At 33.8% G+C, this 18,637-nt stretch overlaps 1 protein-coding gene across 13 annotated transcripts in view; it reads right to left on the bottom strand.

Moving 5' to 3' along the window:
* Positions 1-18,637, bottom strand: part of MRTFB (myocardin related transcription factor B) — a 126,183-nt gene that overhangs the window by 82,933 nt on the left and 24,613 nt on the right. For 3 of the 13 annotated variants that reach the window (XM_026061844.1, XM_026061851.1, XM_026061847.1), the window contains one exon: positions 6,670-6,787. The exons of 8 other annotated variants lie outside the window; for them this stretch is intronic. In XM_026061844.1, coding sequence (XP_025917629.1) covers positions 6,670-6,787 — 118 coding nt within the window. Of the gene's footprint in view, positions 1-6,669; positions 6,844-18,637 lie in introns of all 13 variants that reach the window. 2 more of the 13 variants (XM_026061845.1, XM_026061846.1) reach the window with 1 other exon arrangement.

Raw genomic sequence — 18,637 nt, 5'->3', positions numbered from 1 at the left:
TTCCCAGTTCATATTGAAGTGCCTTAAATTGCAAAGTCCTTCTCTTAAAAATTTTGGATAAACCTTAGTAAAAACTGTACAACATTTTAACAACCGAAAATAAAATTGCCCATGAAAAAAACAGGCCACAGTTTACCATCTTTTACCATCCATTACATCCATTACAGAATTTCACAGGAATAGGGCTCTATAGAGCAAGAAACAAGAACAGGTTGTACTATTCAATGGTAAACATATTGAAATACCACAGCTGATGCCAGGGAGTTATTCCTCAAGTTGTCTATACTGATCCTAGTCTTGTGACTAAAAAAAACCAATTATCTTTATAACTGCAAGTATTCAAGTGCCCCCTCAAAGACGACAAACACCTCCACCCAACATTTCTGAGAGGTTTTTTTTTTTAATTCAAATCATCTCAGTAATTCAGTGACAAATGGGCCCCACAAATAGGTATAACAGTCTACCTGAGGAAGAGCTGAAGATCTGCAGTATGGAGTTGGAAAGAGCAACTATAAACTTATGACAGATTTAGCACCAAAATTAGGGACCTGAGAAACTAAGTTTTTGTTATGTGATTTCAGGCTTTCTTCAGAATTCACAGAAGCTTGAGAAAGAAAAGATGAAAATGTCAATACAGAACTCAAGAAAATAACTCTGGCTAAGAGTTTTGGTTTGTGCCTAAGAGTGATCCTATTACTATGAAGAACTTTAACCTCTTGCACTGGAATAGTCCACTGTTGGGACTACAATCTCCTTTACCTTTCCAGCTTATATAATGGCTAGAAAGACAACCTTCATTTTAATTTGTATATGAAATAAAAGATTAAAATCTCCAAAACTACTATCAGGTACATGTCAATATAGCAAAAGTTTGAGGGGCTCGGGTTTCTTTAGCTAATAAGCAAAATACTATACAGAGTTATGCAGTAGACATTGAACATACATGTCTAACTTGAGTCTAGAGTTGTTTCATCAGAAGAAAGAGCATGGTTCCTCTAGAGGTTCAGTGTATCGAAGTTCAGAATCAGAACCTACCTCTCTCTATTATATACTGAGCACAAAGCTAATTGGTAAAAGCTTTAGGGAGTATTCACAGTAATTGCAGTAACTTGTTGAATCAGTTGCAGTGAAACTAACAGACATTATAAGGATTTCATCTTGTTGCCACTGGTGGTAAATAACTCAGATTATTTGGAATGGAGAGAGCATTGGGCAGGGAAAGGTCTAAGATCTGGCCCTAACAGACAGTGCACATCAGAAGCAGAACGTGTGTAGACAATCATTCTCGAAAAGTCTATACTGCAGTCAAAAGATGTCAAGTGTAATTAACTGAATACTTCAAGTTCTGATATCACTGTAGGCATAGCAATACAGCACTCAGTGGGGACCAGCCACAGTTATTTTATTAAGGCCATGTGGGAGTTTTGCAGCCTATGCTAAAAACTTCAATACTATCATCACACTATTATCAGTACTAGAGAGCTCTCTAGCTTAAAAGTAATTTTGATGCATGTATAGAAAAAGCAACTGCAAATTCTTACCACAGAATAGATTTTTTTTTTTTCAACACTGTTGTAGCTTCTGATGGATATCCTTACATATATAACAATGTCCCCTGAAGAAGGGAAAGTCAAACATTTACCCCCTCTTTGTATCTTACCCTCAGCAGTTGGCAGAAGCTGATCCCTAATCTCATATTTAATTGAGAAGGTGAGATTTTTAGTCTTACTAGAATGATGTAGAAGGATGTGGTGGGTGCTTAAAAAAGCCACACACAAAACAAATCACAAGAAGAGGCAACACTGAAGAGCGCTTTGTCCATTCCTTATCCCCTTACTTAGGCAGCAAAAGAAACTCTATAGGTTTTCTGCATTTCTGCCATCTTACTAGTGCAAGAATTCTACTAGATGTCAAGTGAAAGACATTTGTACATTCACCAGAAAGGTTTCAAATATGATCTTCCATTGCACAATCATCTCACAAGTCTAACCTACCTTTGGATTCTTTGTAAAATATGGGTTACTGAGTCTTTTTTACACAAAGATGTAAGGGAAAAAAAGTCTGTGACCCACTTGATCAAGATTTGGCTCAGATAAACCGATTAATGCCTGCTCATTATTGAATCAATGAACAGAACATCCAGTCTATAGCATAAAGATGACTGAAGATTGCAATAATAAGCAATTCATTTGACTATTTGTTCTTTTCTATTAGAATCTAAAGAACGCAGCTGTTCAACTTTCTAAAAAGACCAATTTCTAAACTTAGCATACATGAAATTATTAGTTTGTCTTAAGCAGAAGGTTTTCCATATTGATTGGCAAAGTAAACCCAAAAGTTAAATAAAACTCATTTTGACACATAGCTTTCCAAAAGAAAAAAAGAAATAGATATCTCTATTGTAACCAACTTCTTACGTACATCGTTGTATGTGTAAGATGATAAACTACTACAATTTTTCAGCATACTCATTTTAACTGCCAGAGAAGATGCATACAATTGTTTTATCATCACTTAAAGGTTACAACAAAAGCAGTTACTTCACTATGAGACCAGAGTTAAGATAGGCAGGACATCTTCCATCTATCTTCAGCTTTCTTAAGCTGTATTTTATTCTGATACTTCTGGTATATCTGATTGTTTGGACATGATCAATTCAATCACAAAAAAAAAGTAGGAGAAAATGTTAGTTTACCATGATTAAAATCAATCCTTCTAGAAGGAACACATTATCCAGTCAGCATATGCAAAAGTCAGAAATTCTGACCTGATTTAGAATTGAATGTACCATGGTACTATATTTTATATTAAGGATAGCACATTTGCCTCCCCTTTTTGCTTTATTTGAAGTCTCCTCAATCCTGAAGAGTAACTTCACATTTGCCATTTGTATTTACAGATAGTAACCATTATCTATGTAACCGCTGACTTTAAGCACTTAGACACAAAAGTATATTAATAACTCTCATGCTTAATAGTAAATATATATATATATATATGTATGAGAAAAAATAATTAAATCTCTATACTATTAAATGAAAGGCTCAAAATTTGTCTCTGCATAACCCAAACAAGGCATGGGTTCATACAAAGTTAATCTGACAGACAGTAGTCAGTTGTCATCCTTCCTCCGCCTTCCCTCAAATTAAGACATCTGAAAATTTAATAAGTTGTATGAAACATCACTGTACTTGGTATGAAAAACATTTCTACTTATAAAGTGTTGAAAAAATATAAAACCACCATATTTGTAGCAACTAAAATAATAAACTAGTCAACTTTTCCAATAGTCTTGTAAGGATTTCAGGTTTGGGGATTCTTACACAGAAAGAGGCAAAATAGACAACAGCAGTAAAGTGAAAACTAAGAATGAAATTGCTTCCCTAGTTAACCTTCAGAATAGATTATCCAAATAGAATATACACCAATACCACAAGCAAGGGTTCCGTTCAAATTTATCTGAAAACTACACAGAAATAGTGTTCTGGTATCAGCAAAGGAGAACTACTGTACAGTGTATCAGCCTTATGTAAGTGTTCTCACAGATTGTAGGTGGTTGCTATCTTTCTTAGCTGCTGAAGACAAATGCTTCTTTTATTTTTAAAGATTTTATCTTCAAAAGTATATTTCCTTAGAAACACTGCAGAATGGAGAAAAATATATACTACCCTGCCACTTTAGACACTAGAACTGAAATTTTTTTCAGCACAGACTGTGAAATCTGAATGATACTTAGGTAATAAGATGACTTTTATTTTAGAAAATCTACTGAAAAAGCCAGTTCAAGAAAAATCACCATGCATTCAAACTTTGGCCAATTCAAATGGCTGTTTTAACATGATTTCACTCATTTACAACTGCAAGGAACCTAGGTCACTATACATAGTGCAGTATAAAATTATTAATAGAGGTACTAGATTAGATGTTAAGACTTTGAGGCTCCAGCACAGAATTTATTACAGAATCATGGTAAGATCACCAGCAGCCAAATCACCTATATTTCAGTTTCACCATTTATAAAACTCAGTGACATTTTAAATGATATAGCTAGCAGTTTCTAAAACACCAAAGATCTTTAATGGGAAGAATACTAGAACTGCAAAAAGGTATTTTTTTTGCAATGCATCAGGAAACACTAAAAGAGACACTCTGTATGTGCTCGAGCAGCACACAAATTGCTAAGGAAGGGCATTTGAATTAAGCTCTTGGAATTTCTTGCCAATGCCTAGGAAGGCTCCAAAATCTATACAGAGGGGACGGTGACATCTAACAGCAGAGTGGTAATAAGCATTTAGGAGACAAGTTATAGTTTCAAATATCACTTCAATTTGAGCAGTGAACATCAGTGACTTGTAGTGACTGAGGTTATGTGCTAAGTCACAATATGATAGTAATTCCTCTTTCCACTCTCATAAACAAGGAGCAAAAATCATGCCTTCAGAACGCAGCTGGCCCTATCAAGCACATAAATACGCCTACAATAATTTCCTTCCTAACCTTCAAATAACTGAGTTCCAGTGACCAGATTTTTTTGAATCCCCATTACCTCCTTCTTTTTCCCCCCACAAAATCAATATGAGTAGGACTTGGATATTAAATATTGAAAATACACAGGTGTATTTAGCTCACTACAGACTATGGCAGACACAAGCTAAAAGAGTCAGAGATAGGAGAACTGGGAATGAACTGCTTGTTTAAAGGAGAGGGGAAGATGCAAAGTTTATAAAGGGTAGCTCCTCTTGGCATACTGCCTATCAGCAAAGAGTGAAAAGAAAGTTAAGAAACAAGTAGTACGGTTAGGCTGCATGAAATCCATCTCAAGTAATTTCCTGGAACAATACCAAATCCACTAGTCTGCTACAAAGACAATAACTCATTTGCAGAGTGCTGCTCTTGAGTCTGGTGTACAATGATTTCACTGTGACCTCTAAAATGTAGTATGTAGTCTATTTGGTACACATTAGCCCATATTATATAGGCAAAATTTTATTTCAACTGTGCTTACATCCTATTATGCTTCTGAGATCCTATTAAATTCCTACATGAAAAGCTACTGGGGTTACCTTTATAATTGTTCTGAACACCTTTTTCTGCATGTTTGTGCACAATTTTCCCCCAAAATTCTAAAGACTACAGATATCTCATTACAAAACTGAAGAATAAATAATAATAAAAAAGCTTTAAAAATACTTATTTATAAAGTATCTGAAAGCCACTTGAAGCAACACCCCCAAATCACTAATTTGTGTCTTACAAAAATTCTCATACACAGCTGTTTTTAAAATAGTAAAGATATGCGGAAAAAAACAAAATAATCTTTTTCATTTAGCACTGGAATTTTAGCAATAAACGTTACAGAAAAATAAACTTAGTTTTCCCAATATGTTTCAAATCCACTTATTGAAATAGCATTTAAAAACAGTAAAGATAAATATACATGACTGAGTACAACATGAACATAAACACAGAAAGTACTTGCTATTAATAAAAATTCAGATTATTAGTAAGTCAATGTAAGTTTGCCTAATTCATTTTTTCTAATTTTCCTGAATGAAGAAAATGTCTCAAATTAAATTTGCCTGTGTTGCAAAAATAGTGCTTATTTTGTTAAGATTTAGGCCCTTTATTACATTTCATGTTTTCCATAGTGGATTGGAAAGACTAAAAGATACTTTTCATGAAAAAAAGTCATGAAAATATTCAACTGCTTTACTAGTCTACCTAACATAGTAGGATGCTGTCAAACTTTTTTTTTCTGAATAGAATCACCGTCAACAACACTGTCAAGTCAGTGTTGCTTGCAACTTCACCAGTTACTTTCTCACGCAATCTCTCTCATTGAAGGCATTTTGGATACAGCATGTGACCTCTGAAATTAACTGACATTAAAATTATGATAGCGGTAGAGAAATAGCAACCCTCCAGTTAAAAAAAACAGTGTTGATAAACTAATTAATGAAGACAAAAGTTTGTGGTAAAATACACAGCAACACAGGCTTAAATCTATTTTCACAAAGGTAACTAGACAAAAACAGAAGCAGATAAGAAGTGTCAATGGCTGACTAATTATGAGTAATCATCACATATTATGCATTATCAAACACTCATTATTATTTTCTTTAAAACCAACATGCAGAGGTATGAGACAGAACTGGGATCCTATCATGCTTCTCACCATAACAACAAAAGGAATAACATGCTACTTAAAGGAACATGGAGTCAAGACTAGACAGATAAATTTTTCAGAAATTTTTCCTCTTTTATTTAATAAAAATAAATTATTGAGACTTAATTGTTGTAACTGTCTACTCTAGCTAAATTAGTAGAATGAGCAGAAACTTGAAAGACCTCCAGAAACATGTTCACCACTTCTCTATACTTCAGTGATAATGCTGCACTGAGATTCTGTTTCCTAATTCTTGGAAGGAGGTCATTAAGTCTTAAGTGTTATGAATGACAAAAGTCTGGAAAAAAAAGGAGCATAACCATTTGCACACCAGCAAATATGCACAGTATATAAAATTACTTATAGCTAGACAGAGGCAGGGGATGAGTTAACAGTACTAGATATACATTCTTCACTGCTGCATCTACAGGAAAAAAAAAAAGAAAAAAAGAGGCACCTCATACAAAACGGACAGTGTCAACTGCAAAGTGTAAATTAATTACCAGGCAGAGAGCGTGAGGTTGTGATGAACAGAGACAGCCTCCCACAGCTCCTCAAAAGCCCAAAGTTGGTATCTTACTCTGTTGCTGTATCCACATCCACTTTCAGCCACAGGAATGCCTGCATTCAGTTCAAGTTATTTAACATCAGATAACAAGGCTAGTCCAAAATTTCACCTTAAAAAACAACAAAAAACAAAAAAACCCCTTGATTTTAAAGTCAAGTAAAATAAATACAGAAATATATATAGCCAAGTAATACATATACCAAAATATCTTGCATGATTGTTGGCTTTCTTCCCCTTTCAGAAAAATAGTCAAGATATGGTTAACCAGATATCTTTCTTTTAAAAGAACAGAGCCAATATATACATACAATTGGAGAAAGTTTGCTAGAGATGATTTACCTATTCCTTTTTCACATTCTTGCCTTCTCAAAACTAAACTATTGGAATAATATTTGGCAAAATCTTCTGCGCCTCATGTAATCCTTCAGTGAAAAAGATACAACTCACAGGAATGTTGTGAGGCTTAATGTTTAAATACTTTAAAATCTTTTATGAAAACCTTTTCTTAAGTAATTAGATGCATTACAATTATCTTTTACGTTCACCCTTAGTGGGCTTACACACTTACGTAATGGTAATTAATAATAATATTTATCCAAAATACTAAGCTTTTTACAAATATTTTAGGTAAAATGAAACAAGCCAAGGCTCAATATGCGTAATATTCAAGTCACCAAAACCAAACCAATCCCGCAAGATAGAGGTAACATTTAAATTGCTTATTGATCATAACACTCTTCAAATCTACCATCTTTCTTAAGGTTATGAAAATAATTTTGGAGCCTCCACTGAAATCAACAACTAAATGGTCTGAGAGATTAAACAAAAAAGTACAGTGTAGGATTAGCTGCCTCTTAAAGAGGATACACTGTCAACCTTTTTCTTTAAAGAAGAGTATTAACTGCATTGCTACTCTATCATGTGAAAGGGAGAAATTTTCATTTAGGTAGCTCTGCAAGCTATGTAAAACTTTCAGGATCTAAGCCAGCATCTATTAATCCATCCAGATAATCTAGAACATCTTTTAATATACTTTCTACTGTCACAATGCTTTGTAAGTAGAAGCTACACTATGCCTAACTTTTAATACAGAATTAGTTAGAGTAGAAATCCAATAAGTTCATAAGGACTTAATTCATGTTGAACATTCCATGTCAGGATAAGAAGATATGTAATTTCATGTACAAGTAATATGTCCATCCTTCATAACAGATGCTACCTGAGCACTTAGTAGCAGCAAGATAGACAGAAATAACACTTGAAAGTACAATAGATAAACATTGCCCTAAGACTTGTTTTAAGTGAAGGGCATCGAGATACAGTCTTCAGTAACTTTTCATTTTTAATCACCCTATGAACAGGCATCCTTCCATCTTACATTTGCAGATCTTAGTCAGCAATGCTCATATGGAGGCAATACAAAATCGCTTAGCTGAATCAACTAAATTAAATAAGCATGAAGTTGCAAGCACATATCCTCAATAACAATCCTCATAAAAATAGTATGAACAAGAAAGGTAAAACATGAAATAATATCTTGTTTAGATGTGACATATACATACTGCGCATGTAAAAAACTGTCATTTGCAAATGCTCAGAAATCTAAATGCACCATTCCCATCTGTCAAACTATGAAGATGCTGTTAATCATTTACATTTGTTTTAAAAGTCTAATAAAATTTAAAATGTCTGTATTAATGTTGGTTGCAAACAAATTTAGACTCAGCTTACAAAACAAGACAAACTCAGTATTTATAAAAATATGTAAATACAGCAAGACAAACTAACAAAAAAATTACACCATGTGCATTATTGATATACAAATTATGCTTTTTTCCCCACATTCTCATGGATTTAACACATTTAAATCAGAGAGAGAACTTTTTCCCCTATAAAACATAACTGACCAGTCACATTTCGGAATCAATTTATTTGAATTCCAACACAAATAAAACATCAAAAGTTCTTAAAATCAGTTTTCCACATGAAATGCTTAGCAATAGCATTTGAATAACTGTAAGATCAACTCAGGTTTACCTGCCAAAAAGCAAGTTCAATTCTTCTGGACTGTGACATAACTTTGTGGAAGGTATTAATAAGATAACATGTGCCCTATGATTTTCTATGGCCAGCAGACATAACTATTGTAGAAAGCAGAATCTATTTATGTAATTAAAGCTGACAACATGAACAAATCAAAACACAAATCTTGATTTTGTTATTGTAAAAATATACTTAATAGCTGAAGTCCTGAGCATGGGTCAAATATTTATATGAATACATCATACGATTGCTAAACGTCTCATGTCCTAAAAGTATGTACTTATTAAAAAGAAAAATAAAAAAGGGAGGAAGACAAAACAGTTTTTTGAAAGAGGAGTTCTGGAAGTTTAGAAAATAATCAATCAGAAACTTTTATTGAAAGATCAGATCATAATCTTTAGCAATGCCTTTGCATACATATTCACAGCCCTTTACAAGCCAAAATGTTGTTCTGTTTTCAAAATGAATGTTGGTAAAATGTCTAAGGCATTTCAGAAAAGGTTAAATTACTCCATGATTTCATTTGTTTGCTTAGCTACTTCAAGATGTTCCCATTTATGACTAAGCCGCAGGTGCTATTCTGTTTATTTTAATGCCTGTAAACTAAGCCCTTGAATTGAACAAAGCAAGGAAAGCATTAGGATTCAAGTTAAAGAGGAAGGAACTGCAGGACTGTTTCCTGCTGAACATACTACTTTCTACCTTCCTTCATGAGCATGACCAAACATTACTCAAGAATTTCTATAAAATGAAATTTCTTGAAAAAGATGCTTTGCTTCTTTTAGAATTATTTTATTTCTGTATATTGTTACAGAGACTAGCAAACTATTTTTATATATATATATATATATATATATAAAATTGTATTTGGAGTACCAAAGACTGATATTTAGGCTTAAAAAAGTAAACAACTTCTATAGGATAGAATTTCAGTTATTCATATTCAGTAATAAACTGAGTAGTACAATTCAAAATAACATGGAACAATTAGGGCTGATCATCAACTTCAATTTAAGAGATCTTGCTAATATCAAAACAAGTATGCCTGAACTACAACTCAATGAATGTACATAGGTGGAATGAAAACAGATGATACTCAGTTAAGGCTTGTCCTTATTTATAACCTTAGAACAACTTAGCAAATCTCTCTTTCACAAACATTTTGCTGCATATTGACTTGTACCAACACAGCTACTTTCAGATATTAACAATGCAAATAACAACTTGAATTAGCTCCCATGGAAACCAGTCAACTTGTTCATAATTTCTGAAACTAAAACTTTTAAAATTTAACCCGCTAATGGACCAAAGAAAAAAAAATCAGAAGGTGACAGATTAATGTTTAATTCCATTTAAAGCAGCAATTATCTACCACGTTTTATTTGATTTACTCTAAGTTAACTGCTCCATAATATGGGGTTCATCAAAAACAAAGCTTCTCTTCTCTGTTCTCTTACTCAGGATCATATAACCTCCCTGTAAAAAACATGGTAGAACTCTTAAATGTGTATGTAACTGCCTCAAAAGAGTGGTTTTACTTCTCAAATTATTAGAAGTATTTAATCTTCTTCTCCATCCTGTTTCTTTTATCTGGAAAGAAAACAGAGGCCTAGTACCAAAACAGTAATACAAGCCTGTCTGATTTATAAGTTCAAGGGACCATCTCTTTCTTTCAACAATTTAATTTATATTGGATGATGTGGCCTATTTTGAATAGTAACAAAAATACAATTTCAGACTAATTAAAGGCGGAAGTTTTAAGATGACTTCTTACAGTGCTACTGCCCTGCTGAGAGCAAATCATTTGATGAGCTACAACCAGAAGATTTTAAGGACTCCCCTACTACTACCAAAGGGTTTGTTACCCAAAGATAATTCAACAGTCAACTGCACACACTATATAGACTCATCAGTGCACGCTGTGTGGGTATGAATGCCCACCTTTCTCAACTAAACACAGGCAGTGACACAAAATTTGGGCAGTCCCATAATCTCACTTCATGCTATTGTGAACTCTTCTACAAATATACCTGAATTTTTTTCCAATCATACCTGTCATTAACCTCTAGTCAGAATGAGGTACAGAGCTAAATATAACTTTTGTGCTTCTTATTCCAGTTAGCAAAAACTAATACTGGAGCTGGACAAATATGACTATGCTTGGCTTAAAGTTTTATTTAGGGCTTACCAATTCTATCACAAACTTTAAAAAACACTTAGAAGGGAAAGAACACATTGGCTTCATCCCTTATATACCATCTATCAGTTAGATTTATGGCTTTTCAGAGCACAACCCCTTCCCTCCTCAGTCTTCAACTCATATTTTCTCCAAATTATATCTACTGATATACAACAACTTCAGAAAAAGTATTACACCTTATCTAGAAGCAAACAAAACCAAGTATCATATTAGGTTTGGTGACAGTGAACCACTGTTCAACTGCTCATATCCTACATAGGATTGTGACCTAACTTTTAATACAACAGTGACAAAAAGTGAGAATGCGAATGCAGCTGCATTAGTTGTAATAAATTTACACCTCACAGTATCTTCCCAAGAACCAAAGTGCATACAATAGCGATGGATACTAACAGAATGCCTAAATCTGTGCATTTAAGCATAGACATTTAGGTAAAATAAGACAAACAAAACAAAACAAAAAAACAAAAAGCAAACCATGACTTCCTAAACATTGAAAAGTCAGCGTGAAGATATATCACTAAGAGAATATTTTGACTTCAGCAAAGGTTGTTCCTTTTTCTGTTAAAGATAAAATAATACCCTTTACTAAATAAAAGCTAACCATTTTACTTTGCAAATCAAGAACATGTCTAACAATACTGTCTGCTAACAGGGAAGACTACAGGAAGGAATATCACTCGTTCTTTCTTTATGAGTACAGAACAAAGACTAGAAGAGGAGCAAGCTTAATCCCCAGATCAACACCCATATTCTAAAATAACCAGAAAAAGTATGTTGTTAGTATAGTGCCTGAAAACTCTGATGTTCTAAACAATTTAATTCTATAATCGACTGTCCAAGCCCTTGCTGCTTTAAGAACCAACTTCTCACGATCTCCAAGGCTAAAATGAACTGGAATTCCATTTTCCATACTGAAATCAGCTAAAGACTAATAGGGCAGAAACTCTGGGTCAGGAGAGTTTATGTTGCCTAAGGCCACTTTCAAAGAAGTCTTATCTATTCAACTATTGTTTGTTCCAAGATTTCATTCTCCACAAAGCTGCTGTCCGAAAAAAGAAGGGAAAGGGGGAAAAAAAAAAAGAGAGTAGAGGTGGCAACTGTAAAACTATAAACAGTTTTAGGGTAGATTTCTGCACAAACTGCTACACTTAACAGCAGTAGCACATTCAAATTCTGTACTTCTTTGGATTTTTTGCTTAAGAAAATACAACTTTAAATGAAAAATAAAACCATTAAACCTTCCCCTTGTAAAACAATCGTTCTCATCTCCCTCCATTTTAAAGATCAAAAAACCCTCCTCCATTTGTTCAGAAATGGCACTATCCAAGAGTAAGCTGATATGGAAAAGAACACAGTGGCCTTTAAAAAATACTTTAAAATCTCAAGAATAGCTCAACAGAAAGTTAATAAACACAGAAAAATGCCATTTGTGTTTAAAGATACATATTTCACATGTATAGACTAAGAAAGCCTGATTACAAATTATTTCCTTCACTCAATTGTAAGACCTTCTTTAAAGAAAAAAATGTTTAGAAATATACAATGAAAATAATAACACATGTAATCAGTTTAGCACTGATATAGTGAATGCAAAAAACAGACTGCCTATAAAAAAACCCTCGGATTTAAAGAACAGGATATTTCTGAATTAAAAAGGAAGAGACACCATTAGAGAAGTTAGTTATACTAACATAGAAATCTTCTGTACAACACTGCCTTATTATTACAAACCTTATACAGCTAATACTAAAAGTTACTTCCTAATTCAACCACGAAACAGCTGCTACCACTACACTATCCACTTCAAATGCTTAAAAAATTTAAACTATAATTATTGACCAATGGTCTGATGACAGTGACTGAACATAGGACATTTGTTAGAACCACCATATCCATCTGCAAAATGTGCTTGCTGACAAAATTACCAGTCTCTCAGATGATTTTCACCATCTGATTTCTGGTTATTATGACCCTGTCCAACCTGCTGGCTCAGCTGTTTGTATGGGTGCTCCTAAACCATGGAGCTAATCAGAGCTAAATCAGCTTAACCAGTTCAGAGTACCTTTGCTAATTTGGCTAACCTGAAATGAATTTGTTTAGGAGAACAAATCTAAGCAGGCAGAAAAGTCTGACTGGGAGAACTGAGAAGCTGCAGCAAAAGCGAATGTGTATCACAACATTTTTCATCACCTTGGAGAAAGTTATGTGGCTGAATAATTCTCTCTCTCCAAAACTACTTCAAACTTGAAGCAAACTCCATGATCTTCAGTAAGTCAAAACCCCTTAAAACATGCACTGAAATCAGTTAATGTATTTCCCCAATATCCTTCTGCATAACGCTAATGGAAAAGCTCTTACTGCACATTTCTTTTCACAAACTCATCAAAACTAGAGTAATAGTCAATTTACAAACTCATGAGCCTGAAAAAACTCTAAGCCATAATGTCTCTGCTACATGGTAATTTTAATTTTATTTGTATACTAGATATTTTTAGTATTCAACAGCATAATATAAAAACATACTTGGTTTAGCATTCCCTGTGATACAGAGTACATTTCCATCATTTTACAGTCATCAAACACAATTTATCAGCTTAAGTGTTTCAAAATACTTTGGATAAATCCATTTACTAATGTTGAAACACATGGCATTAGATAATGAATAAATCAGTCAAAAAAGGCTGAAAAAAACTGTCATGCCAGTCTTTCCTCAAAGCCATATTTTTTGAACTGCATTAAAAAAAATTGCAAAAAAACATACTACAAAGTTTTGTTAGAGACTCTGTTGGAAAACTACTGGTAATGTAATCAAAACAAGATATTCATTAATTACTATCTGGCCAGATATAATTACTATAGCCCAGGTTTCTCTTTCTCTTGGCTCTACTTCATTATTTCCTCTTTTACAAGAGATCATAGCTCATCACTCCCCCACATTTCTGTACACCGTCTTCCTTCTGAATTCCTTTACCTGCATTCTCTATTTTCCTATCCTCCATACATAACTAAATCACTTCTCATATCATAGCCATCCCAGCTTCCACTTTACCCTTCCGAAGTGTTCTGTATACCATACATACATACCTTTTCTTCTCTTGACCATGTTTCATAGTCACACAGCATAAGGCTGGGCCTGAGGTTTTGAAAGTCTACCAGATGCTAAATACTCACAGCCAGATCAAAGAGATGTTCCTAATGTTCTGGGACATCATCTGGATGTTGAGGAAGATGGATGCTGAGTCTCCCAACTGCTTCTACTTACTACTATTTACTACTATGGAATTCTGTTGTTTAGACTACCTTCCGGCCCCAATACTGCCCCAAAACTTTAAGAGATGGTAATCTTAGAACTGCATCTAAGTTCAAGAGCCTCCTGACAACTGATCAATCTGTTTTAGTCTGCAGAAAGGGAATGATACTTGAGTATTTTCTAGTGCTTTATCCATCCTCCATCTCAGATTTTTAGTTTCCCTCCTTATTGCCCACCTTCACTCCTGCTCAAAACTTTCTCAGGACAGTCAGTAGTTCACCTTTCTCTGAAGTAGTTTATCAGCTGCATTTCTCCCTTTCCCAGAGATTCCACCTTTTGTTTCTTCCAGTTCTGTGCAATGAATTTTTAAAACTAGGCTTATTTACAGAATTTGTTAAGAGAGCAGTCAAATGGTTAAACTTGCAGAACAGGGGAAGGGCCGAACTTCTGGCAGAGGAAGTAGGGAGTCATTAACTTAATCTGGATCTACCGCAGCCAGAATAGTTTGCCTGACCATGCTGATCTGATTCCAGGAGAAATCACCAATTATACTGATGTTATTCATAGAAGCAGAGAAAGTTGGTTGAAACAGTCTACAGAGTTAGAGTGAATTATTTAAAGCTTGATTCACATTGGAAGTTTTATACTTCTCATGGCCATAAAGATGGTTTACGTTTTTCAGAAATGGATAGCATTGGCTCAAGAATGCTTCTAGCTCACATCAAGTGAAAAAATTTAAGTGCTGCTAAATTATTTGACATAAATATAAAGAAACATTACTGTAAATAACCCATACAAATTCAGAAATAACAAAGACTCTGTATAAAGAGTGGTAACTTCTCTTGAACTAAATATTTACTAGAAATAAAAAAGTGAAAACACTCCCATAAACAGGATATTAAAACCCTTCTTCTGTACAGAAATACCAGATGAAATTAGAGCATATAGCATATTAATCAGAAAATTATTCCTATAGCTTCACATGGTTGTACGATGGGTCTGTCATGATCCTGCTCAATATTTATTTAAACTATATAAGCTAAACTATAGAAAAGTTGGAACTTTTAAAAGAAATAACAGCAGTTCCAAATAAATAACCTGTTACCTGATCAACTTTGCTTTTGGAGCAACTCCTTAGTATTCAGTGATAGCAAATATTATTAGCACTTTAACTACTTGCAAACAGTTAAGTTTTGGAATTCTTAATTGATTAGGTAGGCTGTATGCTCACTTACTTCAGGGTTCTCAAGAATTCATTCATGAGTATAAGTTCATCTATGCCCTAAAAGTAGGGTGCAAGCATTAAATTCTGCAATTTTACTAAAAAAAATTTTAATAGTGAAGATAAACTTCAAAGACAGTGCTTTACTGTAAATTTTGCATTAGTTTTCATGACTGTGCTGCTGCACCATGATATTAAGACAATGAAAGTCTGAGTTTATCATTTTCAGAACTGTCTTATTAACAGTTAAATAAATATATTTCATTCTCTAGCTAGATTGGAAGCTACGAAACATAGCACAAATATAATTCAGAAAGTGTGTGAACGAGCACATTCCTCTCCAAAAAAATTATTTTACTGCTTTGAATTAACAGAAAAACTGACACTTCACTACTAAATGGTGTCAAGAGCTGTCAAAAAGATTTTAAAATTTGTTTCATAATTCACACAGCACACAAATCTTTAACAAAATCCTGTAAGTATCAACGAGTACAGCTTACACATTAAAAAAGTAGTAGTAAAACATTAGTGCATTTCTTTTAGTTATCTGTTTGAGTTGTATTTTCTATGGATGTGTTTCTAAGATGGTATCAAAGATGAAACCCTAAAAAATTACCATTGAAAGTATCTATCACCAAGTAATATATCATAATAAATAACCAAATGCTACAAAAAGTTAAAAAGAGACTTATTAGCCCATTCAAAAATCTTCTAAAATAATACACAAATGGTACAATTCAAGACAACTATAATGAACATAAAGATCCCATTTCTTTCTGTAAGGTAATCTTAGCATATTTAGCAAACTCCATCTTCAAAATGTACACATTCTGAATCTCTCTTCCACTTGATTACCATCAAAGAAAGCACAGACAGACTACTTTGCTTTCACACCTAATGATCCAAAAATCAAATCTGCCAAGAAAGATGGATAACTGACAATATACAAAAATACTGATAATGCATACAACTTACGCAGAAGCTTTCAAAAGCAAAATGTGATTAACAGTGACATCACATGTTTTGTAGATAACATTTAAGTATAAACATTTGCTAAGATCTTAATTCACTATTTACATTCTGAAGATATCTGAACAAGAGAAAGCAGACAAGTAACACCAAATACCAAATCTAACATACAGAGTAGCTATACATGAAATTGACTGCATCTGTGATACCCTGATGCAAGAAGGAAAACATCCACCACAAGGACTTTTATACTTTTCTTTGCTTGTATTTCCTAAAGCTTTACTAACATTTGCTCCTAAATCCTGAAAAGCTTTAAGCATGCATTCAACTTTGCATAATGAATTTAGTGTCATAAGTAAATGTTTAAAGCTTTGCTGAATTGTGACTTTAACAAACAATACATTTTCTTTTTCAAAAAAGGAAACAAAATTAAGGATTGTGCTGGCAATGTAACTAGACAGAATCTAAGTAGCTAGAATTCTATGCCTCTATAATTTTTTATGCATAGAAAATATTGAGAAACTTGCCACTTCATAACCTATTACAACCATTTATGGGTATTAACTGGACTTTACTGGAATACACTAGCAACCTGAACTCTGTTTTAACAAGTTTTTCTATTTCTGAATTTTTATGAGCTACATTTATGCTAAAGAATGCCTGGCAAACTAATGTTAATGTTAGTATAATTTTTAACCAATTCCTCAGCATCTGTTTCTAACCTTCCAGCAGGCTTCTAACACTAGAAACAAAATCTAGAAATAAAAATCCCACCTTTTCAGGAATATTAATGAGGACTAATTATCTTGTAAATTCACAGTCCGATGGGGTAGAAAAATAGTTTTTGTCATTTTTTAAAAGTGTTTGGTTTATTTGTTTTTCACAATTCGGTGTGAAGATCAAAAAGGAACTTAACTACGACTTCTCTCTCACTTTGTTGCTTTTGGCATCACACCCAGATTTAAGCCAATTTTCAAACATTTAATTAATGGTGTTAGCCAAGTACCAAAATACGAAATCTTAAAATGCTGTCTAGTGAGTCAATGATCACAGATTCAGTTTATTGCACAAGTGCATAACTGTTACATTAACATCTGGCTTCAATAAGAGTAATCTGAACACTATTTAATAAATTCTGTAATGTGCATTTGCTTTGGAGATTCAGGATATGGAAGATTTTTGTGGTGGTGGTTTAGACAGAGCCTCAGCAGCACTGAAGAGTAGTTTTACAGCAGCTGTCAATCTTTACCACAGAAAAAACGTTTTTTAAAGTTTTATTCCATAATGAAAATGAAATAATTTTCTGTTTTTCTTTAGGCTCTTGGACTTCAGAAGATGAAAAAAGCTTAAGAAACAATGCCAGGAAGACTCATTCACTGTGCTCAACATAGCATGGAATAATTTCATTTAAAGATGCAAACATGAAACCTTCATGGTTGCCAAGTGCAAATAGGCTTAATTTCAGTTGTTGATCTGTTTCTTAGACATGCTGCTAAAGAAGCAGCAGATATATTCACAGCAAGAAACAAAGGTTTCAGATTTATGAAACCAAGATAGGAACAGAACCAGCTTTGCCAAATCTAATCAAACCTGCTATTTGTCAAGTAGCCTGAATGCAACCCAAAACCACACCTTATCTTCAGGTTAAAAGAAGCCTCACCCCCCATCTTTAAGTGTTTGCAGTTACTAATTTTTTGCCTAACAGTACAGTTCAGGGGGCTGTTTTACAACAGTCTGAACTGATTGAAGTTGAAGCTGCTACTTTCCCACCTTCCTTAATACCCTTAGCCACCATTCTGTCTCTACTTTTTATGGATGGCACTGGCACTCAAATTGCACAATCAGTTCAGACATCTAGACTTGCAAAAACTTTAATTTTTTAGAAACAGGGTTTAATCTTCTGCCAGATCAGCTCCCTTAACCACTATGCTGGTCTCACTGCATGGAGCAGAGACCAAAAGACTATGGTGGTAGACAACAGTTCAATGATACATGAGCACAATTCCCATTACTTTCAAAAGAATGGTGTAACAGACTGTGCCTACATATCACCTAAAACTATGCTTTGGTCATCATATGAGAGTTGAATAATTCATCTAGTATGCATTACTATTAATGAACACAGAACAAGAACTGGTATGAATACAGAATTGGGTAGATTTTTCTTATTCATCTATAGTAAGCAAATTACTATATCGTGATTAGAAAGAGGTAGT

This window comes from Apteryx rowi, unplaced genomic scaffold (genome assembly GCF_003343035.1).
Source record: "Apteryx rowi isolate R43461 unplaced genomic scaffold, aptRow1 scaffold_186, whole genome shotgun sequence".
Taxonomy (NCBI): Eukaryota; Metazoa; Chordata; class Aves; order Apterygiformes; family Apterygidae; genus Apteryx; species Apteryx rowi.
Note: the sequence above shows the minus strand (reverse complement) of the source record. Positions and strands in the feature narration are given on the sequence as shown.